This window comes from Bubalus kerabau, chromosome 8 (genome assembly GCF_029407905.1).
Source record: "Bubalus kerabau isolate K-KA32 ecotype Philippines breed swamp buffalo chromosome 8, PCC_UOA_SB_1v2, whole genome shotgun sequence".
NCBI classification, from domain to species: domain Eukaryota; kingdom Metazoa; phylum Chordata; class Mammalia; order Artiodactyla; family Bovidae; genus Bubalus; species Bubalus kerabau.
In genome coordinates, this window is record NC_073631.1 from 117,568,170 (window position 1) to 117,592,134 (window position 23,965).

The 23,965-nt window shown below is 44.9% G+C and overlaps 1 protein-coding gene across 7 annotated transcripts in view; it reads right to left on the minus strand.

Moving 5' to 3' along the window:
* Window positions 1-23,965, minus strand: part of PRKAG2 (protein kinase AMP-activated non-catalytic subunit gamma 2) — a 309,748-nt gene that overhangs the window by 58,449 nt on the left and 227,334 nt on the right. For 4 of the 7 annotated variants that reach the window (XM_055591312.1, XM_055591310.1, XM_055591311.1 and 1 more), the window contains one exon: window positions 3,000-3,069. In XM_055591312.1, the coding sequence (XP_055447287.1) occupies window positions 3,000-3,069 (70 nt within the window). Of the gene's footprint in view, window positions 1-2,999; window positions 3,186-3,294; window positions 3,347-23,965 lie in introns of those variants that run through there. The other 3 variants (XM_055591314.1, XM_055591316.1, XM_055591315.1) reach the window with 3 other exon arrangements.

Here is a 23,965-nt window from a genome sequence, read left to right on the forward strand (position 1 = left end):
AGCGGCGGTGAGGCTGCAGATGAAAAGTCTGCGTGTATTCTATATATAGACACAGAAAAGTGGTAAAGATTTTTCCCGTAAAGGAATGGGGCTGTCAATTCATGCTCTGGAAAGGTCCCTCTGTCAGGACATGAGGGTAAGAAATGGGTGGGCAGCTGGGGTCAGAACCCAGGCAAAGGAGGACCTGAACAAACAACACAGGGGAGACTGAGGTCCAATTTGTTCTTTCTTCCCAGAAGCAAAGAATGTTTTAAGAGATGACTCCAGCTTCACTAATGCTGCCAATTTTGTTTCTAACAGAGTATCTGTTATAATCTATTAGGAAAGAGAAAAACACCTGGTAACAAAAACACCAGTAATCAAGTGTCTCGGTGTATCCCAAATGTATCTCCATCTAAGGAAAACCTCCAGATCACAATGCACGAAGGAGGACGTTAGGTGAATAAGAAGGGAGCTGGAAGATGAAATGAGGATCTACTCAATAGCCATGTATTATGTAGGCTGCTAACAAGTCAGCTCACAGGATACTTAAAGGTGTAATGTCTGTTAGGACTCACTGTTCCCCCATATAAATGTAAGATTCTGCTTGATATTCAATTTTTCTGTATTTTGGATGAATAAGCAATCTGAAGTTCAAAAGAAACAAAGCAGCATTTGAGACTACCACGCCAACACTATCCCTTCCAGCTTGGCTCACAGCTTCCAAGAAACTGCTATTTAACATTTTGCCTCCTTAAGAATCCAGAAAAGTTTGACAGGGTTATTTGTGGGGTTCAGCATGCTTTAAAGTAATGACAGCAATATAGTTAAAAGCAGATGGGTGAAAATGGGAAATTCCTTTCCTTAGATGCTTAGGTTTAACATTTTACATTCACTCCATTGGCAGAAACAATGCAAAAGAGAAAAGGCTTGTATATCTGCTTTGAAAAATGTAACATAATTAACAAATCTCAAGTAAGGGAAAAAAACCTAACCTGTGTTGAGAAGAATCTCTATGGAAGATTCATTGATAAAAACTGACAAAGTCCATGAGTTCGGTACAATAGTAAATGGTGCTTACAATTAACAGCTACATTTACACAGTGCTTACTGTGGATTTACAGTGTACTAAATAGCATTATATGGACTATCTCATTTAATCCTCAAAACACTCTGATATGAGCTCCTTATGAATGGGAAAACTAAGGTACAGGGAAGTTAAGTAACTTGCCCAAGGTCACACAGCTTAGTAAGTGAAGATATGGATCTGAAGCTGGGCCTGTGCTCTTAACAATAACTATGTTGGAGGGAGGGGGGTGTGTGTGTGCTCAGTTGATCAGTCTCTTTGCGACCCGCATGGACTGTAGCCCACCAGGCTCCTCCGTCTGTGGGATTATCTCAGCAAGAATGCTGGAGTGGGTTGCCTTTTCCTCCTCCAGGGGATCATCCTGACTCAGGGATTGAGCCCAGATATCCTGTATTGGCAGGTTCTTTACCAGTGAACTACCTGGGAAGCCCCTAACTATAAGCACCTCTCTAATAGCATCTACTCTCCTTTCCTTTTGCCCCCATGTAAATCACAAAATGATGAAAATGTAATGGATTCCCACTGTTACTACAATCAGGGACAAAGAAAACTTATGATTTAGACATTCAAAGTCTTAATGGAAAGGGGCGGGGGCCCTTTGGACAATGCCCAAAATTTGACCTGCAATGCAATAAAACCGAGGAATAGTGAGGTGGATTTGACTTAAGACACTGGACTATTTTTCAGTAAGATAGAATGAAAATTAAGTCCCAGTAAAATTCTGAAATGTATCATGTAACTGCTTGTTAATAGTAAATATGGCTGCAGACTTTTGATGATAATTACTATGAATACATTACCTTCTGGCTAACAGGGCGTGAAATGCAGGAACTCTAAAAGGTAAAATAAAGGTAGGCCTAAAAAATTGGGCCCTGGCCTAATACTGTCGACTGAACCATTCTCATATTGGCTGAGCATGCTTATTTAAGTAATTGCCTGACTGCAAATGAACGGAAGTATTAAAGTTGGCACAAGGCACAGCATCCACATGGCACATGCTTTGTTCCCAGAGCTTTATTCCAGCAATACTCTTGGAAAAAAAAGAGAAGTCACTAAATGAATAATGGAAGAACACAAGGCAGGGTGGAGGTCTTTTACATTCCTCAAATTGTCCAACATCCTATACAAAGTTCTTTTTCAACTCTGAGCTCATCATATTCCATTTTAAAAACTAATTTTACCAAAGAACAAGAGCACCCCCCCCAAATTTTCAGTTGCAAAATAAGATTCAGGTAAGAGCTAACCATATTCCATGTTAAATATTCATTTTTGCCAAAGGAAAAAAAAATCCATCCCCTCACATTTTCACAGCTTCGAAATAACATCCAAGTAAGAAGAAGAAAGGGGAAAAGGGGCCAGGAGATGAAAAAGTGAGTGAGAGAAGAGGCGACAGAAACGATGGAATGACAGGGTCACCTGAACTCAGACCCCATTCGCTGAGACGCCTCCGGTTTTCCTATTGAACTTTCCCTATTAAGACAAGAAGACACACCCTGCTGGTGGTATTTTCACAAGTACAGATAGGGAAGCCGTGTGTGTTATTTAAAGGTACGGACCATACACATAATTTGGGGGCGACTTCCTCACGTACCGTGGCATTACAAACAATCACGACTGCATGTCACCTTGCTCTCAGCCGAGTCCAGCTCCTAAGGACAAAAGGACCGACCATCCGTGCCGAGGGCCGGGCTGCGGGCTCCCCTTGGAGCCAGCTCGATTACGCCTCCGAGAGGCACCGCGGACGCCGCAGACGCGCTCCGTCGGCCTCGCGTCTCCCTCACCGGCCCCCGCCGCGGCTGGACGGGCGGTGGGCGGCGGGGACCCGCGGCCTCCGGGGCGGAGACCCGGCTGTCCTCGCGCCCCGGCCCCTCCCGGCCCCCGGAGAAGGCGCGATCCAGCCGCGGGCGGTGGTGGGCGGTGGTGGGGCACTCACCTTCTTCTTCCAACTCGAATTTCTCCAGCATGCCGGCTTCCGCGGGTCCCGGGGCCGCCGCCAGCGCCGCCTGAGGAGGAGGAGGACGACACGGATCAGCATGCGCTCGGCGGCGCTCGTCTCCGGCCGCGCGGGCGGGGGCGCGCGGGGGCGGAGGGCGGGGGTGCGGGGAGACTGGGGCGCGGCGGGGCCGCGGGGGGCCGCAGGGCCGCGGTACGGCGGCGGGGCCGCGGGGGCGGGGCCGGAGCCGCAGGGGCGGGGTCGGGGGAGGGGCCGGGGCGCCGGGCCGCGGTACCGTGGAGGCGGGGCCGCAGGGGCGGGGCCGGGACGGGAGGCCCGGACGCGGGGGCCGCAGGGCCGCGGTACGGCAGCGGGGGCCGGCCGCGCGGGGCGGGGCCAAGACCGCAGGGGCAGGGTTAAGGGCGGGGCCTGGACGCGGTACGGCGGCGAGGCGCGGGGGCGGGGCTGGGGTGCAGGGGGCGGGGCAGGGGCGGGGTGGAGGGCGGGACCGGGGCCGCGGGGTCCGCAGCACAACGGCAGAGCGCGGGGGCGGGGCCTAGACATCAGGGGCGGGGGCGGGGCAGGGGGCGGGGCCAGGACGCGGGGGCCGCAGGGCCGTGGTACAGCGGCGGGGGCGCGGGGGCGGGGCCTGGGTGGGCGGGAGTGAGTGGGTGGGTGGGGGCGGGGCCGCGGGGCTGGGGGTGGGCTCCGCTGCCCAGCTGGGCGCTCCGGCCTCGCTGAGCGCCGGATCGCCGCGAGAAGGCGGCCTCCCACGCGGCTGGCAGGACGGTGGTGGGTCGGTGGTGGCTCGGCGCGGCCCAGCTCGCGGGGCCCGGCAGGGAACCGGCGGCGCGGCCCAGTCCCCACTCTCCGTCCCAGGCCGGCCGCGGCCTGACCTGCCGCGCCCGCTCCTCGCCCCATCCGGGCCCAGCGCGTTGGTGCCGACTGGCGAGAGGGAACCGTGGGAAGAGGACCCCGGGGAGCCGGGGCTGGTCCGCGCCAGAGCGGCGGGGGCGTCCCCGTCCGGCCGCCGGGGCCGCCGACCCGCCTTTCGCGGAGGCCGGTCTTCTCATCCTCTGCCCGTCCTCCCACCTCCTCGCTCACACCAGCTCACCTTCCCCCCGCCACCCACGGAAGCGCGTCCCCGCAGGTTTAACCTGCGCGGGTGTGGTCTCGGCCGGCCGGGGGTGGGGCCCGAGGGGTGCGGAGCCAGGTAGGGGTGCGGTGGGCGCGGAGACGTGCCCGGGAGAGGGGGATGGAGGCTGCAAGACCCCAGGGGAGATGACATCGCAGACGGGGGCGGGGGGCGGTGTGAATGAGGGCGTGCTTGCTTGGTTTTCTTTTAAATTTTAGCCCGGCGTCCTGCATGCAGTCCATGGGGTCGCGAGGAGTCGGAGACAACAAAAAAGCCCATCCCTTTTTCCCCTATTAAAATTTTTGTTCCCTGAAATACACGTATTGTAGATGCACTGTGTTGCTGTCAGTTTTACCCGGCCATGAAACTCTTGCTTCCTCTCTTCATAGCTCGTTCTCTTGTTTGGGGAGCCAGTGCCAAAAAGTACTTACAATTCTAAATCTGGCTCTGGCCACTTCTGTTACCCTGGATCTGGGTACCTGAGACTCTCCGATCGCCAGCTCAGGTTGGCAGGCTGCGAGGCCTGGCAGCCGAGAGCTTCCTGGAAGAGCAGGGTAGCCAGATAGGCGACAGGCACCCCTCTCCTGTGTTATAGGCAATGACTGCCCCAGGTGCAGGGCCCTTAGCTCACTGCAGAGTGCAAGCACCGTGATAAAGAGATTAGCTCGCCAGCGCTGATTAAGGCTCCACCCCCACCCCCCAAGGAACTTGGTTCTGTCATTATTGCAAGCCTAGCCTGGAGGAGGAAGTACTCATATCTTTATGCCTTCTTTTTGCTCTGTCATCTTAGTTGGGCCAATTTAAGTCTTTTTTTTGTTTGTTTTTTGGCCACACCCTGTACCATGTGGGATCTTAGTTCCCTGACCAGGAATTGAACCTATACCCCCTGCATTGGAAGCATGATGTCTTAACTACTGGATCCCCCTATGTCCTACCAATCGCTTAGTCTTAATCTTTGCCTTAAAAAATGTGGGGGGAGGAAAATAAAAATAATTTTGTAAAAGATGGTAAAAACCCTTTGCTGTGTCATGCTTAACAGCAAAAGACTGAATGCTTCCTCTCTAAGTTCAGAACAAGACAAGGATGTCTGCTTTCACATTGTTCTTATTCAACATAGTACCGGAAGTTCCAGCCACTACAATAAGGCAAGAAAAAATAAAAGACATACAAGTTGGAAAGAAAAAAATAAAACCATCCCTACTTGCAGATGATATGACTGTCTGCATAGAAAGTCCCAAGGAATCTACTAATTAAAAAACCTCCCACAAAACCCCCAAAACACCAAAACTGGAACTAATGAGTTTAGCAAGGTTACAGGATACAAGATCAATACATAAAAGTCAGTCATATTTGTGTATGCTGACAGTGAACATGGGGAAACTGGTATTAAAAATAATATTACTGGGACTTCCCTGGTGGCCCAGTAGCTAAGACTCTGCACCCCCAATACAGGCAGAACTAGATCCCAGGTCAGGGAACTAGATCCCACATGCCACAACTCAGAGTTCACATGTCACAACTAAACACCCCACATGTTGCCACACTGGAGATTGAAGATCCCTCATGCCACAGCTAGGACCCAGCACAGCCAAATAAATAAATATTAAAAGAAAAACCAACATTATTTACCATCACCACAAAGAAAATTAAATACTTAGGTATTCACTTGGGAGAACATGTTACAAGATCTGTACGCTGAAAATTACAATGTGTGGATGAAAGAACACTAAAATAAGTGGAGAGGTACTTCATGTTCATGGATCGGAAAACTCAGCATAGTAAAGACATCATTTCTCCCTCCAGACTGATCTCTAGGTTGAATGCAATGCCCATCAAAATCCCAAGCAGGTTTTTCATAGACAAGACAAGCTTCTAAAATTTACACGGAAAGGCAAAGCTAAAACAGGCCTGAAAAAAAAGAATGAAGTGGGAAGAGTCACTCTGGATATTAAAGCTTACTACAGGGTCTTCCCTAGTGGCCCAGTGGCTAAGACTCTTAGCTTCCAATCCAGGGGGTTCCAGGTTCAATCCCTGGTCAGGGAGCTAGGCCCCACATGCTGCAACCAAGTTGGCACACCACAACAAAGATCTCACATGCCACACAAAGATCAGAGAGCCCACGTGTGCAGCAAAGACCCGGTGCAGCCAAACAGATAAAGATAATTATTAGTACAAAAAATAAAGCTTACTACAGCGCTACAGTAATCAAGACTGTGTGGTTGTGGCAGGGAAGTAGACACAATGATCAATAGAAACAAGTAGAGAATCCAGAAATAGATCCACATAAATACTGCAAATCGATGTATGATAAAGGTGCAAAGACAATGATGCTGGAGCAATTGGACATCAACAGGCCAAAAGCCCTAGTGTAAGTCTCACACCTTATACAAAAATGAGCTAAAATTGGATCAAGGACTTATAAATATGTAATACTATGAAACTTTTAGAAAAAAATAGGAGAAAGCCTTTGGGACCTATTGATAAACAAAGAGTTAGATCCGACATCAAAAGCATGAACTGTAAAATAAAAAATTAATGAACTGGCTCTCATTAAAATTTAAAATGTTTGCCCTGTGACAGAGCCTGGTGAGAGGATAAAAAGACAAGCTACAGAGTGGGAGAAAAAGATCTGCATACCACAAAGCCAACAAATGACCAGTATTTGGATTATGTAAAGAACTCTCAAAATTCAATAGCAGAAAAAGAAAACAATCCAGTCAGAACGTGGGCAAAAGATACAAAGAGACATTTCACTGAAAAAGATGTAAGATGGTAAGTAAGCACATGAAAGTAAGGCCAGCACATTAGCCATTAGGGAAATGCTAATCAAAACCACAATAAGCTATCACCTCACACCTGTGAGTGTAGGGTATGTATAGTGAAGTCGCTCAGTCGTGTCCAACTCTGCGACCCCATGGACTGTAGCCTACCAGGCTCCTCTGTCCATGGGATTTTCCAGGCAATAGTCCTGGAGTGGATTGCCATTTCCTTCTCTAGGGGATCCTCCCAACCCAGGGATTGAACCCGGGTCTCCCGCATTGTAGACAGACGCTTTACCGTCTGAGTCACCAGGGATGGTGGTCACACCAAATGCCAGTGAGGATTCAGAGAAACAGAATCTCTTGTGTGTTGCTGTGGGGATGCAAAATTATACCACTCTGGGAAACAATTTGGCAGTTCCTTAAGGAAATAACCTCCCAACTGTCATATGATAGATACATCAATGGCATTCTTCGGCATTTATCCTGGGGGAAACAAAACATGTTTACACAGAAACCTATGTATGCATGTTCACAACATCATTTGTCACAGCCAAAACTGGAAATAACAGATGTGAGTCTATAAATGTACAATGTTACATTTATACAGTGGAGTACTTAGTTCAGTTCAGTTCAGTCGCTCAGTTGTGTCCGACTCTTTGCCACCCCATAAAGCGCAGCACGCCAAGCCTCCCTGTCCATCACCAACTCCCAGACTTCACTCAAACTCATGTCCATCGAGTCAGTGATGCCATCCAGCCATCTCATCCTCTGTCATTCCCTTCTCCTCCTGCCCCCAATCCCTCCCAGCATCAGAGTCTTTTCCAATGAGTCAACTCTTCGCATCAGGTGGCCAAAGTACTGGAGTTTCAGCTTTAGCATCAGTCCTTCCAAAGAAATCCCAGGGCTGATCTCCTTCAGAATGGACTGGTTGGATCTCCTTGCAGTCCAAGGGACTCTCAAGAGTCTTCTCCAACACCACAGTTCAAAAGCATCAATTCTTCGGTGCTCAGCCTTCTTCACAGTCCAACTCTCACATCCATACATGACCACAGGAAAAACCATAGCCTTGACTAGACAAACCTTTGCTGGGAAAGTAATGTCTCTGCTTTTGAATATGCTATCTAGGTTGGTCATAACTTTCCTTCCAAGGAGTAAGCGTCTTTTAATTTCATGGCTGCAGTCACCATCTGCACTGATTTTGGAGCCCCCAAAAATAAAGTCTGACACTGTTTCCACTGTTTCCCCATCTATTTCCCATGAAGTGATGGGACCGGATGCCATGATCTTCATTTTCTGAATGTTGAGCTTTAAGCCAACTTTTTCACTTTTTCACTCTCCACTTTCACTTTCATCAAGAGGCTCTTGAGTTCCTCTTCACTTTCTGCCATAAGGGTGGTGTCATCTGCATATCTGAGGTTATTGATATTTCTCCCGGCAATCTTGATTCCAGCTTGTGTTTCTTCCAGTCTAGCGTTTCTCATGATGGAGTTGAATCATGGATCATGATGGTTGGAGTACTACTCAGCAATAAAAAGCAATCAACTATTGATACATACAACCACTTGCATGAATGTCCAGGCAAGTATCTCAGTGTAAAAAGCCACTCCTTAAAGGCTTCCCTGGTGGCTCAGATGGTAAAAGCATCTGCCTACAATGCGGGAAACCCAGGTTCAATCCCTGGGCCAGGAAGATCCTCTGGAGAAGGAAATGGCAACCCACTCCAGTACTCTTGCCTGGAAAATCCCATGGACGGAGGAGCGTGGTAGGCTACAGTCCGTGGGGTTGCAGAGAGTCGGACATGACTGAGCGACTTCACTTTCACTTTCAAAAGTTATATACTGTATGATTCCATTTGTATAATGTTCTTGAATGACAAAATGACAGAAGTGGAGAACAGATTAGTAAAGGCTAGGGGTCAGGGGTCAGGGATGGGGGTGAGGGAACAGAGGTACCTGTGGCCATAAAAGTGATGATAGAACTGTTCTGATTCTTAACTGTATCAAAGTCAATATCCTGCTTGCAATCAGTCAGTCAGTTCAGTTGCTCAGTCATGTCCGACTCTTTGCAACCCCATCAACTGCAGCATGCCAGGCCTCCCTGCCCATCACCAACTCCCGGAGTTTACTCAAACTCATGTCCATTGAGTTGGTGATGCCAACCAATCATCTTATCCTCTGTTGTCCCCTTCTCTTCCTGCCTCCAATCTTTCCTGGCATCGGGTTCTTTTCAAATGAGTCAGCTCTTCGCATCAGGTGGCCAAAGTATTAGAGTTTCAGCTTCAACATTAGTCCTTCCAGTGAACACCCAGGACTGATTTCCTTTAGGATGGACTGGTTGGATCTCCTTGCAGTCCAAGGGACTCTCAAGAGTCTTCTCCAATACTACAGTTCAAAAGCATCAATTTTTCGGCACTCAGCTTTCTTTATAGTCCAACTCTCACATCCATACATGACTACTGGAAAAACAATAGCTTTGACTAGACAGACCTTTGTTGGCAAAGTAATGTCTCTGCTTTTTAATATGCTGTCTAGGAACCATAGCTTTGACTAGACGGACCTTTGTTGGCAAAGTAATGTCTCTGCTTTTTAATATGCTGTCTAGGTTGGTCATAGCTTTTCTTCCAAGGAGTAAGTGTCTTGTTATTTCATGGCTTCAGTCTTGTTATTTCATCTGCACTGATTTTGGAGCCCCCAAAAATAAAGTCTGCCACTGTTTCCACTGTTTCTCCATCTATTTGCCATGAAGTGATGGGACTGGATGCCATGATCTTTAGTTTTTGAATGTTGAGCTTTAAGCCAACTTTTTCACTCTCCTCTTTCACTTTCAAGAGGCTCTTTAGTTCTTCACTTTCTGCCATAAGGGTGGTGGTCTCTGCATATCTGAGGTCTGCTTGTGATATCATACTGTATTTTCCCCCACAAGTCAAGCCAAGCTGATTTAATGTGTGGAGGAAATGACAATTGGGGTTCATTTAGAATAAAATCTTTATTGAGGACTTCCCTGGTGGTACAGTGGATAAGAATCTGCCTGCCAATACAGGGGCATGAGTTTGATCCCTGGTCCAGGAAGATTCCACATGGCTGGGAGCAACTAAGTTCTCAAGCCCAAATTACTGAGCCCACATGCTGTGCGCAACTACGGAAGCCCGAGCACCCTACAGCCAGCAAGTCACAACTACCGAGCCCAGGCTCTTACAGCCTGTGCTCCACAAGAGAGGGCACTGCAATGAGAAGCCCGAGCAGCACCAGTGGAGGGGAGCCCCTGCTTGCCACGACTAAAGAAAGCGCGCGCGCAGCAACAAAAACCCAGCGCAAACAAAACTTAAATGAATAAATAAGTATAAAAGGAAGAAAATGTTATAAAAATCTTATTGAGCTATGATTCACGTACCATAAAATATGATTCAGTACCTGCACAGGGTTGTGCAACCATCTCTGTTTACAACACTTTCATTATCCCAAAGGCAAACCCTGTACCCATCACTGTCTTAACCTCCTTCACCTCCACGCCCAGTCCTAGGCAACCACTAATCTCTTTTCTGACTCTATAGATTAGCCTATTGTGGACATTTCACATAAATGGAATCATATAATATGTAGTCTTTTGTCTCTGACTTCTTCTACTCAGTATAATGCATTCAAGGTTCATGCATGTTGTAAAATTTATCAACACTTAATCTCTTTTTATTACTGAATCGTATTCCATCGAATGGATAGACTACATTTTATTTATCCATTCAGTAGTTGCTGGATATTTGGGTGATAATATGAATATTGCTTCTATAGATACTCAGGTACTGTGGTTTGTGTGGACATACGTGTTCATTTCTGTTAGGTGTAGATCCAGGAATGGAATTTCTGGGTCATATGGCAACTCTATATTTAACATTTTGAGAAACCACCAAACCGTTTTCCACAGTGACTGAACCTTTGTACGTTTTCACCAGGAATGTACGAAGGTTGTGATTTCTCCGGTCCTGTAGTTTTTGCAAGATGTTACACTGGGGGATATTAGGCGAAGGGCACGCAGGATTATCTGTTACAACTGCACGTGAATCCACAATGATCTCAAAATAAGTTTAATTTTAAAAAAGTTTGGGGGTACCTAGTGGAGATGTCAATCATCCTGATTTTGGAAAAGTCTACATTTCAATTTCCTGCAGTCAGTTTGCTGCTGCTGCTGCTAAGTCGCTTCAGTCGTGTCCGACTCTGTGTGACCGCATAGACGGCAGCCCACCAGGCTCCCCCGTCCCTGGGATTCTCCAGGCAAGAACACTGGAGTGGGTTGCCATTTCCTTCTCCAATGCATGAAAGTGAAAAGTGAAAGTGAAGTCGCTCAGTCGTGTCTGACTCCTAGTGACCCCATGGACTGCAGCCCACCGGGCTCCTCCATCCATGGGATTTTCCAGGCAAGAGTACTGGAGTGGGGTGCCATTGCCTTCTCCAGCAGTCAGTTTGGCATACTTCAAAAAAAAAAAAAAAATCCTTCACTGATATTCAGTAGGAGCGTCAGCAATTTCCCTGTAATCCTGACGAATTCTTTACTGGGAGGCAGAACTGTGCAGCCAGTGAGAGTATGCATTTCTGGATGCTGTGAACTCCGCAAAACTGGTCCTCAGACCCAAAAGTCCTGTGCCTATGACTGCTGACATGTGTGGAGAATAGAGATGGAGACAAATTAATGTGAGTCTCCTACTTTTACTGAATTTGATAGTGGGGGTACAGGAGTAGACGAAAATAAAAACGTCTCTATCGAATACGCGAGTGAGGCTGAGTTTATTTCCACAGGTTATTTTTTCACTTTGTAAGACATCTCACGCTTTCTTCCTTCGAAAGGCATGCAGTCAGAGAATACCAGAAGGAGGCAGATGACTCTGTTCTATGACACACAAGGTCAATTTCAGGGACGTGAAGGCCCGAGACGCTTTTCAGATGTGTACGGACACGTCGACAGGCTGAAATGAGTGATGAATGGGTTCGGACAGATCATCTGAAGTTGGTGGTCATCGGCTGCCCTTTAAACGGTGATGTTTTCTTAAAGTCTCAACAGACTTACATGCCAGACTTAATTTTAGCTATTTCAGGCTGGTGGGGAAGCCAGGGGTGGAGGAGAGCAGAGAGGGAGGGCTTGGGCCATGTTGTGCATGCAAAGAAAAGGGGCTTGGACTGATGCGACCCCATACCTGGCGCCTCTCATCCTTGAGAGGTGCCGGGTTTCCCTCCCTAGACCTCGTGTAGATTTGCGGTATTTCTACATTATACCATCCACTTCTGTGGCCAGTCTGGGCTTACTGGACTTCAGTGCGATGGGAGGGAGCGGAGGTGAACTTTACTGAAAGAATGCCTGAGAAACATGGAGCCCTTACAAGTGTGACTTTTTGGTTGCTGCAAAATGCTACGTTATTAAGGACTGTCTTGCATAACTGTGCCCAGTGTTTTGAATGATTGTCGGAAGGGCAAACGCCAGCCTGGAAACTTAATCATAAAACAACGGCCAAAAAAGCTTTCCTGTATGCAATGAGGTCGGATGTGAGTTCACGTTGCCTTAAAAAAAAAAAAACAAAAAAAACCCTAAATAGCTACTGCAAGAAATCAATCAACCTTAAACACTGGATAAGGAGCTCTTGAATAATTTAGCAGCTTCGATGTTTTTCCCCTGCTGTCTTCCGTGAGCTCTGCTTTTCTGCAAAGACGTCCTCCATGTGGAAGCAAAGGGGGGATGGGAAGCTCCCACCAGTGCGGGCAGGAGATGCGCCTGCACCCCCTTCTACTTCCCACTCTGCACTCCCAAGCCAGGCCTCACCCCGACTCCTGTGCTGCTGGCCTTCAAGCCTCAGCCACAAGCCCTCAGTTCTCCTGAGCTGCAGACTGCCTCCTGGTCATCTGCATTTTAATCTTCTATAGGCAGTTCACACTCATCCATCTCAAACGGTCCCTGGGGCCTCTCACTCTGTCTCAGCATCCTTGGAGGCGGTCCCAGGTGTCTCTGTCTCCATCACACTCCTTAGCGAGCCTCGTTGTTGGAACAGCTCTGGTTTCTCCCATCTCATCCTTTTCTAGTCCATTCCCTACCCTGGAGCCAGGGCTCCTTTTAAACACAGACTTGTTCTTGTAACTCTCTTTAGAACCACCCAGTGACTCTCAGGACCCTTTAGGGATGTCGTGCAACTCCCCAGCCCTGAGCAGGACCTGGTCATTTTATTTCTTCACCTTCTCTGGCCAAGCTCCTCTGCGTCCCCTACACTGGAGCCCCGAGGCTTGAATATTCTGCCCCCCTTTCCTACTTCTGCCACTGGGCTAGCTCCTGCTCACTCCTTTATGAGTCTTGATGATGAGAAAAACTTTTTAGTCATATTAAGAACTAGTCAAGGAAAAAAAAAAGATGCTAAAAGTATATACTTTTTGGATCTTCCCTGGTGGTGCAGTGGCTAAGACTCCACACTCCCAATGCAGAGGGCTGGGGTTCGATCCCTGGTCAAGGAACTAGATCCCACATGCTGCAACTAAGACCCAGTGCAGTCAAATAAATAAATATTAAAAAATGAAAACAGTGGTCTAGTGCTTGGCAGACTCTGTGCTTTCACTATCTGGGCCCAGGGTTTGATCCCTTGTCGGGGAACTAATAAGAACCTGCAAGGTGTGGCTGCTGCTGCTGCTGCTAAGTTGCTTCAGTCGTGTCCGACTCTGTGCGACCTCATAGACGGAAGCCCACCAGGCTCCGCCATCCCTGGGATTCTCCAGGCAAGAACACTGGAGTGGGTTGCCATTGGACACGACTAAGCAAGGTGTGGGGCAGGGCCAAAATACATATATATATGTATATGTATTTATATCATATATGTATATCAACCTTCATACTCCTCAGAGGTTTTATCATTTGGTTCTATTTTTCTCTAGGATCTTAATTTAAGAAAATTTCCATTAGGAATTTTTCTTTGAAAAAAAGCGATCTAAAATAAATTCAAGGTTTGCCTATTAAAAAAAAGAACGAGTCTTAAGAAAGCAGCTCAGGTTTCACCAGAAAGCCTTTCTTGATTCTTGACCTCTTCTAACAGGTCACCTGGTAAATTTCTTCTCTGAACCCACAGGCTTCTATAAGGCACGTAGTGTGAGACTGGGATTCACTTTTCTGTCCTCCCCTAAATCCCATAAACTCTTTGAAGGGGAAAAACAATCCTGTTTGATTATATCGCCTGTGCCTGACACATAGTAGGCATTGCAAAAATACTTGGGTGAAATGAATTGTTCGTTATTAGCAAACCAATTGAAAACACAGTGGGTGAGCAGATGATTTTAGCAGCATAAATGGGCTCAGAGGTGATTTACTTCCACTTACTCCTGCTTCTCCTGGACTTCATTTCTGTTTAGAAATAATTACACCCACTTCCCCTTGAGCATCGGAGCTGGTATTTTGCAGAAAAGAAAGTGACTGTGCTAAGAAACAGGAGCAGCATTTTTATTTTAATAGACTCTGTCTGAGGACTAGAGGTTGTGGACTGCACATCCTGGTTTGGATACTGCTGCCAGCTCTTACCATTTCTCTACAATTTTAGTTTCTGTTGAGTAAGAACAATTGATTTTTTAAAGTGCTATAGAAATTTGATAAAAACTGAAACTACTTAACCATTAAAAACCGAGTAAAAACTCATATTATTTATATCTTAAAATATAAGATATTTACTTATAAAATAAATATAAAAACTGAAACAGTAAATAAAAAAACTGATATATAAAATAAAAACTAATACAAACTGAAACTATTTATATCTTAAAATATAAGATATTTAACATCATAACATAAAAACCTATTTTAATCATTATATTTGGGATAAAGGTTTTGTTCCTGTTGACAGTTTTCTAAATAACAATTTCAGATAGTATAAAGTTAGTTCCTTCCTAACATTTATTTATGATTTCCTTTAAAGAGCATTTATTCCACAGAATCGTTTCAGAGAGTATGGTAACCAATTTCTACAGCTCAACAAGTCAGCTCAAAACTGTTTCAAAGGAGGTATCATTAAATATGAGATAAAGAGGGACTTCCTGGTGGTCCAGCAGCTAAGACTCCGCACTCTCAATACAGAGGGCCCAGGTTGGAACCATGGTCAGGGAACTAGACCCCATATGTCGCTGTGAAGACCCCATATGGTGCAAGTAAGACCTGGGTGCAGCCAAATAAATAAATAAAAGGAAATACTTAACAACAACAAAAAAATAAGAGATGAAGAAAAGGGACTAAACCGAAAAAAAAAAATCCCTTTTGTCTGGCTTCTGTTAAATTTTCTTCTAACTTCCAAACAATAGATGATGTTAAGATTTTAAAGATAGTCATTCAGCAAGTATTTACAATCTGCTATGTGCCAAGAACCACAAAAGGTGAGTCAGTTAAATATCTGGTGTGATAAGAAATTCACATCAAAGATATGAAGTAAGAACCCTAAACATATATAGGTTTAATCTGTTTACTCTTCAAATTCTGGATCTGTGGAACTCATTACTCAGGGTCTAGAATATGTATTTCTTTCTCCTTTCACAAAGAAATCCAAATTTTTTTTTTTTTTGCTAGTTGAAATCTTATCAAGTTTGTGTTTAACAGGACTTACTGGGGAACTAAACACCTTCTATTACTTTGACAACTCTTATTATCCCATAATATCCCATAATTAGCAAATTAAAAAAATAAGTATTGCTCAGCCAGTTCAATTAACCTTTCAAGTCTTACTGAATCAAGCCATAAACTTTGAAATCTCTATTTCAAAACAAATAGAAATTTATATTCCTCTTAGAAAGCAATCCCTCAAATGATATCAAGTCTTTCTTCACTGTTCTCTACTCTCTCCCCTACGACTATTAAGCCTTCTGAGAACAGACTACTGTTAATCGTTTTTCCAGCTCGTTGTATCCCCTTTTTATGGAAGCTCTGGCCAGAAACTGGTGGAAAGCTTCAGCAGTGACTGCGACTGCTTCCATTTTTGTTCTGTCTTGGTGTGTGTTAAGGGACCAAAAGGAAAGTTAAGCGGACCTGTTCATGCCCTGCCGCGCCCCCTCCGCTTGACCCCGGGGGATTCTGTGCTCTGTTTCACTGTCTTTGGTGCTATGTAGCTGAGGAGCATGAACTGGGGACACAGAGCAACTAAATACTCGTGTGGGACCTCAGTGTGTCAACCTCTGGAGAACGATTTTACATCTCTTTTTTACTGTGATATAACTGACCTGTGGTAAACTGCATCCATTTACAGCTGTGCCAACTACAGTCAAGAAAGAACACACTTTTATTACCCCACCAAAGTTTCCTTGCGCTCCTTTGTGGTTCATCCCTATTTTTGTCCACAGTTTCAGGCAACTAGTGATCCACTTTTTGTTACTGTAGGTATTTTCTAGAATTTTATATACATGGAATCATACAGTATACACTCTTCTGCACTGGCTTATTTCACTTAGCATGATGATTTTGAGATTCATTCACGCTGTTGAGTGTATCCGTAGTTTGTTCTTTTTTACTGCTGAGTAGTATTCCATTGTATGTACGGATGTGCCATATTTTGCATCACCATTCACTTGTTTGATGGACATTTGGGAAATTTCTAAATTTTGACCATTGTGAATAAAAATGCTCTGAAGATACATGGTCAAGTCTTTGTGTGGACACATTTTCATGTCTCTTGAATTAACAGCAAAGAGTTCAATGACTGGGCATATGGTTAGCCTTAAAATATTTTTTTATTTTCAGTTATTCTAGTGGGTGTATAATGGTTTCTTACATTGTGGTTTTAATTTGCATTTCCTTGAGGACTACTTATATCTTGTTTATTGGGCATTCATAGATCTTCTTTTGTGAAGTGACTGTATAAATCTTTTGCCCATTTTTTAAGTTGGATTTTTTGGGTCCATGTTGGGTTGTATGAATGTGGCACAGAGACTCTTTTTTGCATAGCACATCTGTTGAATTATATTATGACTGTTCATGCAATACTTGCCTCAATAATTTCACTCAGATAATAAAAAATAATGGCATAATGATAGTTTAAAAATGGTTCAATTATATGATTTTACAAGCTTATTTACTCAGAGTGAAAACAGGAGACTATTAAGAATAGATAAAAAGATAACATGTGTCACAGGGCTTAATGTTTCTGGAACTGTTGGAAAGACCCTGGTCCTTCTTCCCCTTGAGTGTGAACTGGACCTAGCGGCTTGCTTCTCACAGAACATAGCAAGGCGATGGGCTGTCACTTCCATGATTAGGCTACATGAGACTGTGGCTTCTCTTGTGCTAATAGACTCTCTCCTTCCCCGGCAAGCCTTCAGATGACACCTCAGCCCTGGCTGACGTCTTGACTGAAGTTTCATAAAAGACCTGGAGGCAGTTGACCCAACTAAGCTGCGCCTGAACTTCTGACCCACAGAGAGTGTTAGAGCATAAACACATGCTCTAAACTGATTAATCGCTGGTAATTTGTTATGCACCAATAGATGATGCAACAAGTTTTAAAAAATATAGTGAGGATTCAAGTTCTTTGTCAGATACATGTATTGTGGACATTTCATTCCATTCTGTGGTTGTGTTTTCATATTCCTACCATATTTTTCAAAGAGCAAAATTTAAAATTTTGATGAGATCCAATCCATCCTTTTATGACTCATGCTTTTCATGTCCTATTTAAGAAATCTTTGCCTCCTCCAACACTGTGACGATTTTCTGTAGTGTTTCCTCCTAGAGACTTTACATCTTTTTTTTGAAACTTTACATTTTGACTTTCACATTAGGTCAATGATCTGTTTTAGTTTAATTTTGTTTTATGATGTGTGGTAAGGTTAAATTCTTTTTTCCCACATTGATCTCCAGTTGTTCCACAATGCTTACTAAAAAGACTTTATTTTCCCCGCTGAACTGCCTTAGCACCTTTATCTAAAATCAGCTAATCATATCACAGTAGCCAAGACATGGAAACCATATAAATTGCCCATCAACTAAAGAAAGGATGAAGAAAATGTAGTATACACACACACACACACACACACACACACACATACATATATATACACCATGGAATACTTCTCAGTCATGGGCTTCCTCAGTGGCTCAGTGGTAAAGAATCTGACTGCAATGCAGGAGATGCTGGAGACATGGGTTTGATCCCTGGGTTGGGAAGATCCCCGGAGGAGGGCATGGCAACCCATTCCACTATTCTTGCCTGGAGAATGTCATGGACAGAGGAGCCTGACAGGCTATGGTTCATGGAGTCACAAAGAGTTGGACACGACTGAAGCGACTGAGCATGCATGCATGCACTTCTCAGCCATAAAAAAGAATGAAACTCTGCCATTTGCAGCAAACATGGATGGACCTAGAGATTATCATACTAAGTGAAATAAGTCAGAGAAAGATAAATATCATACGACAATCGCTTGTATATGAAATCTAAAATACGACACAAATGAACCTATCTATGAAACAGAAATAGACTCATATGCGTAGAGAACAGATCGTGGTTTCCAGGGGGAGGGGAGAGGAGGCAGGGAAGGATTGGGAGTTTGGGACTAACAGATGCCAACTATTACATATAGCGTGGAGAAACAACAAGGTCCACGACAGCACATGGAACGCTACTCAATATCCTCTGATAAACCATAGTGGAAAAGAACATGAAAAGGAGTGTATACGTATATATAAGTGAATGACTGTGCTGTACGGCAGAACAACATTGTAAATTGTTAGTATTTGTAAAGTGTATTATTCATACACTCTGAGTCTTACTTAAATATATCATCTTATGTTTCTTTATTCAAAAAAGACATTTCTGTTATTCTGCATGACATTATGTATGTAACCTATACATGTATACGTGTAAGATTTAAGTATTACATAGGTAATGACATGCATGAAGATATATGTGTATATATATGAATGTGTGTGTATTCCCCAGCTTAGCCTCAATTGCCGGCAGTGTGTGGCGGACTGTACTAAACTGTAGTGGATACTGCTGGTTGCCTACTTGGCGTCCATTCGTCTCCTACCACCTTCCTTTCCAGAACACACCGCTAATTTTGTCGCAATGTATACCATTTCCTTATGCGAATCATGATGGTGACTCAATCCCGGGCTAAAGGAAAGGACTTAAGGTTGGAGAGGCCAGCTCCCACATGCATGTGTTCATGTCCCCATCCACCCCTGTTCCTGCCACAGACAGCCTGGAACCCTGACTGCTACTGAGGACGTCTTCAGAGGAAGCCAGTGCTGGGAGAAAGTGCTTCGGTCCTTGGCGACATCACTGAGCTGGCCTGTGTCCCACCTTGCCTGGGGCCTGTCCTACCTCTGGATCTGTAATACGAGGCAATAGACGTCTTTGTCCTCCAACTCAGTCTGAGTTGGAATATTCTGTTCCTTTGCAGCCAGAACATTCTAGGTGATATTTGGTTATTATATGAGATACAGGCCCTCCCTGCCCTCAGGAGATGATATTCTAATTCAGTAAAGATTATGTCCAATTGTTCACTGTACATTTCCACATACGTAACAGTGTAGAAACCTTACAGAGTACTTAAAAAAAAGACTTTAGCAACTGCTTAGTGGACACAAATACTAAGAAGGAAGGAAATACTTGAGAAGCAGTCTTCCTAAAGAGATGCTATTTGCAAGGGGGCATGCCATGCGGCATGTGGGATCTGAGATCTACCTTAGTTACCCAACTAGGAGTCGAACCCAGGCACCCTGCATTACAAACTCAGAACCTTAGCCACTGGGTCACCAGGGAAGTCCCTAAAGAGATGCATTGAGGTGGATGCTGACGGAAGCAGGGAAAGGAGAGCATCTCAGAGAATGGCCGCGGCAGAGCACAAGCGCCCTGAAGGGAAAGACACCTGCAGGCCACAGCAGGCCAACGGTATTTAGTGCAGTAGAGGGTTTTAACTTTTTATCAGGGGCTTCTCTGTTGCTCAGATGGTAAAGAATCTGCCTGCAATGCAGGAGACCCGGGTTTGATCCCTGGGCTGGAAAGATCCCCTGGAGAAGGGCATGGCAACCCACTCCAGTATTCTTGCCTGGAGAATCCCATGGACAGAAGAGCCTGGCGGGCTACAGTCCACGGGGTCGCAAAAGAGTCGGACACAATTGAGCAACTAACACTTTCACTTTCACAGATGATTTACAATGTTGGGTCAGTTTCAGGTATGCAGCAAAGTGATTTAGTTGTACACACACACACATATATATATAGGTTCTTCTTTAGATTCTTTTCTATCGTAAGTTATTACAAGACATGGTGTTTAGTTCCCTGTACTGTATAGGATGTATAGGAGGTCTTTGTAGAGGGTGGGGTGTCCTTGCAGAGAAGTTAAAGAAAGATCAGTAGAGACCATGAGAAGCTAAGGGGTGGAATCAGATTTCAAATGTAGGCTCTAAGGAGTGAATGTCAATCTCCTTAAACTGTTCTTGGTGCTATGAAAAGATTTTAATATCTGCGTAGAGTGGAGAGGGTTGGATGGGGGAGGAGGAACCAGCAGGAAAATTTCAGATGTTTGTACAATGAAGAAATTCAGCAAGTCTGAGGAGTAGCACAGAGATAAAAATAGTTTGGGCTTGGTATTTCAGTGGATAGGGAATAAATAGAAAAGAGACTAGAATATTGGGGGAAATTGGCAGGATGAGCCTATTTGAGGTAAGAAGCAGGGAAAATGCTGGGATGAAGCTGTTAAACCTCAGATGTTGATTGCCTGGCCAAAAAGCGCCTTTCAGGATGTGAGTAGGGTAGCTGTGGGTATGTGGCTCTGCAGGAAAGGAGGAGTGGGTGGTTTAATTCATCAGCTGTGTGCCCCAAAGCACAGCTCTGGTGCCATTTTTGGGATTTCTGTCGTGTCCCCATACAAACTATACATTATTTACGCTTGGCTGCGTGGCATGTAGCCTCTTAGTACCTGGACCAGGGTTCGAACCTGAACTCCCTGCACTGGAAGCATCTTAACCACTGGACCGCCAGGGAAGCCCCTGGACAATTATTTAAACTGACTTAAAAAAAATAGCCAAAATTCCATGAAGCCATAGTTTGGATATTCTCGGTATTTCCCGAGGCCCCCTCCCCCGCCCCCGATTCACAAATACATTGCTGTGAAAAGTGTTCAGTCTCGTACTGTCCTGAACTCATCTGGCGTAACACAGCGGCTCCCCCTGCACTTTGGGAAAACTGGTCCAGGGGGCAAGGATTTGGTATGGAGAGCCGGAGACCCAGGGCTGGTGTTCACAGCGCAAAGGGAGGAGACTTTCAGTGGGGGAGATGAGGTCCTCTTACTGAAGCGATAAGAGGAATCAGGAGTATCAAAAAGAAGCAGCCCCTGGGAACAGCCCCACAAGTACATCTACTCCACCTGGGACAGGCCAAAGCAGGTGTTGAGAATGCAAGCCTTTTTTTTTCTTTTTCCTCTCTTTTTCAATATTATTGAATGTGAGATAAGGATGAAAGTCTAAACTAGAGGTTTTAAAATGGTCAACTGTGACCCATTCATGACTCGTGAAGACAGGTAAGGGTCAGGACTACATTAGTTTAAAATGAAATAATATAGAAATCTCACTTTGCATTGCAGGCTGGTGAGGGTAGTTATCATTTCAAGAAATCTGTCTTAATTATCTATATGTATGTGAGTACTGGGCCAAGATTTTCAATCGTAGTTTCCAGGTGGCGCTAGTGATAAAGAACCCGCCTGCCAATGCAGGAGACGTAGGAGATGAGGATTCGATCCCTGGGTAGGGAAGATCCCCTGGAGGAGGGCATGGCAACCCACTCCAGTGTTCTTGCCTGGAGAATCCCATGGACGAGGGGGCCTGGCAGGCCACAGTCCACAGGATCACACAGAGTCAGACACGACTAAAGTGACTTTACATGTATGCATGCATGGTCATAGACTAGATAATGAAAAAGGATGCTTATACCTTCTGACAGCTCTTGTTTGAAAGATTTAGTTATATGGATGGGAGTGTAGTTACAGGAAATGTTAAGTTTGTCACCAAAAATGACGAAGAAGCACTATACAGTCAGCAAAAACAAGACCAGGAGCTGACTATGGCTTGGATCATGAATTCCTTTATCGCCAAATTCAGACTTAAATTGAAGAAAGTAGGGAAAACCACTAGACCATTCAAGTATGACCTAAAACAAATCCCTTATGATTATATAGTGGAAGTGACAAATAGATTCAAGGGTTATTCTGATAGAGTGCCTGAAGAACTATGCACGGAGGTTCATGACACTGTACAGGAGACAGTGATCAGGACCATCCCCAAGAAAAAGACATGCAGAAAGGCAAAATGGCTGTCTGAGGAGGCCTTACAAATAGCTGAGAAAAGAAGAGAAGCAAAAGGCAACGGAGAAAAGGAAAGATATACCCACTGGAATGCAGAGTTCCAAAGAATAGCAAGGAGAGATAAGAAAGCCTTCCTCAGTGATCAGTGAAAAGAAATAGAGGAAATAATAGAATGGGAATGACTAGAGATCATTTCAAGAAAATTAGAGATACCAAGGGAACATTTCATGCAAAGACGGGCTCAATAAAGGACAGAAATGGTAGGGACCTAACAGAAGCAGAAGATATTAAGAAGAGGTGGCAAGAATACACAGAAGAACTGTACAAAAAAGATCTTCATGACCCAGATAATCACGATGGTGTGATCACTGACCTAGAGCCAGACATCCTGGAATGCGAAGTCAAGTGAGCCTTAGAAAGCATCACTACGAACAAAGCTAGTGGAGGTGATGGAATTCCAGTTGAGCTATTTCAAACCCTGAAAGATGATGCTGTGAAAGTGCTGCACTCAATATGCCAGCAAATTTGGAAAACTCAGCAGTGGCCACAGGACTGGAAAAGGTCAGTTTTCATTCCAATCCCAAAGAAAGGCAATGCCAAAGAATGCTCAAACTACCACACAATTGCACTCATCTCACACACTAGCAAAATAATGCTCAAGATTCTCCAAGCTAGGCTTCAACAGTACATGAACCATGAACTTCCAGATATTCAAGCTGGATTTAGAAAAGGCAGAGGAACAAGAGATCAAATTGCCAACATCCGTTGGATCATCAAAAAAGCAAAAGAGGTCCAGAAAAAATCTACTTCTGCTTTATTGCTTATGCCAAACCCTTTGACTGTGTGGATCACAACAACTGTGGAAAATTCTTAGAGATGGGAATACCAGACCACTTGACCTGCCTCTTGAGAAACCTGTATGCAGGTCAGGAAGCAGCAGTTAGAGCTGGACATGAAACAACAGACTGGTTCCAAATAGGAAAAGGAATACATCAAGGCTGTTTATTCTCACCCTGCTTATTTAACTTATATGCAGAGTACATCATGAGAAACGCCGGGCTGGAGGAAGCACAAGCTGGAATCAAGATTGCCAGGAGAAATATCAATAACCTCAGATATGCAGATGACACCACTCTTATGGCAGAAATTGAAGAAGAACTAAAGAGCCTCTTGATGAAAGTGAAAGAGGAGAGTGAAAAAGTTGGCTTAAAGCTCAACATTCAGAAAATGAAGATCATGGCCTCTGGTCCCATCACTTCATGGGAAATAGATGGGGAAACAGTGGCTGACTTTATTTTTCTGGGCTCCAAAATCACTGCAGATGGTGACTGCAGCCAGGAAATTAAAAGACGCTTACTCCTTGGAAGGAAAATTATGACCAACCTAGATAGCATATTAAAAAGCAGAGACATTCCTTTGCCAACAAAGGTCTGTCTAGTCAAAGATATGGTTTTTCCAGTGGTCATGTATGGATGTGAGAGTTGGACTATAAAGAAAGCTGAGCATGGAAGAACTGATGCTTTTGAACTGTGGTGTTGGAGAAGACTCTTGAGAGTCCCTTGGACAGCAAGGAGATCCAACCAGGTCATCCTAAAGGAAATCAGTCCAGAATATTCATTGGAAGGACTTATGTTGAAGCTGTAACTCCAATACTTTGGCCACCTGATGTGAAGAGCTGACTCCTTGGAAAAGACCCTGATGCTGGGAAAGATTGAAGGCGGGAGGAGAAGGGGACGACAGAAGATGAGATGGTTGGATGGCATCACTGACTCAATG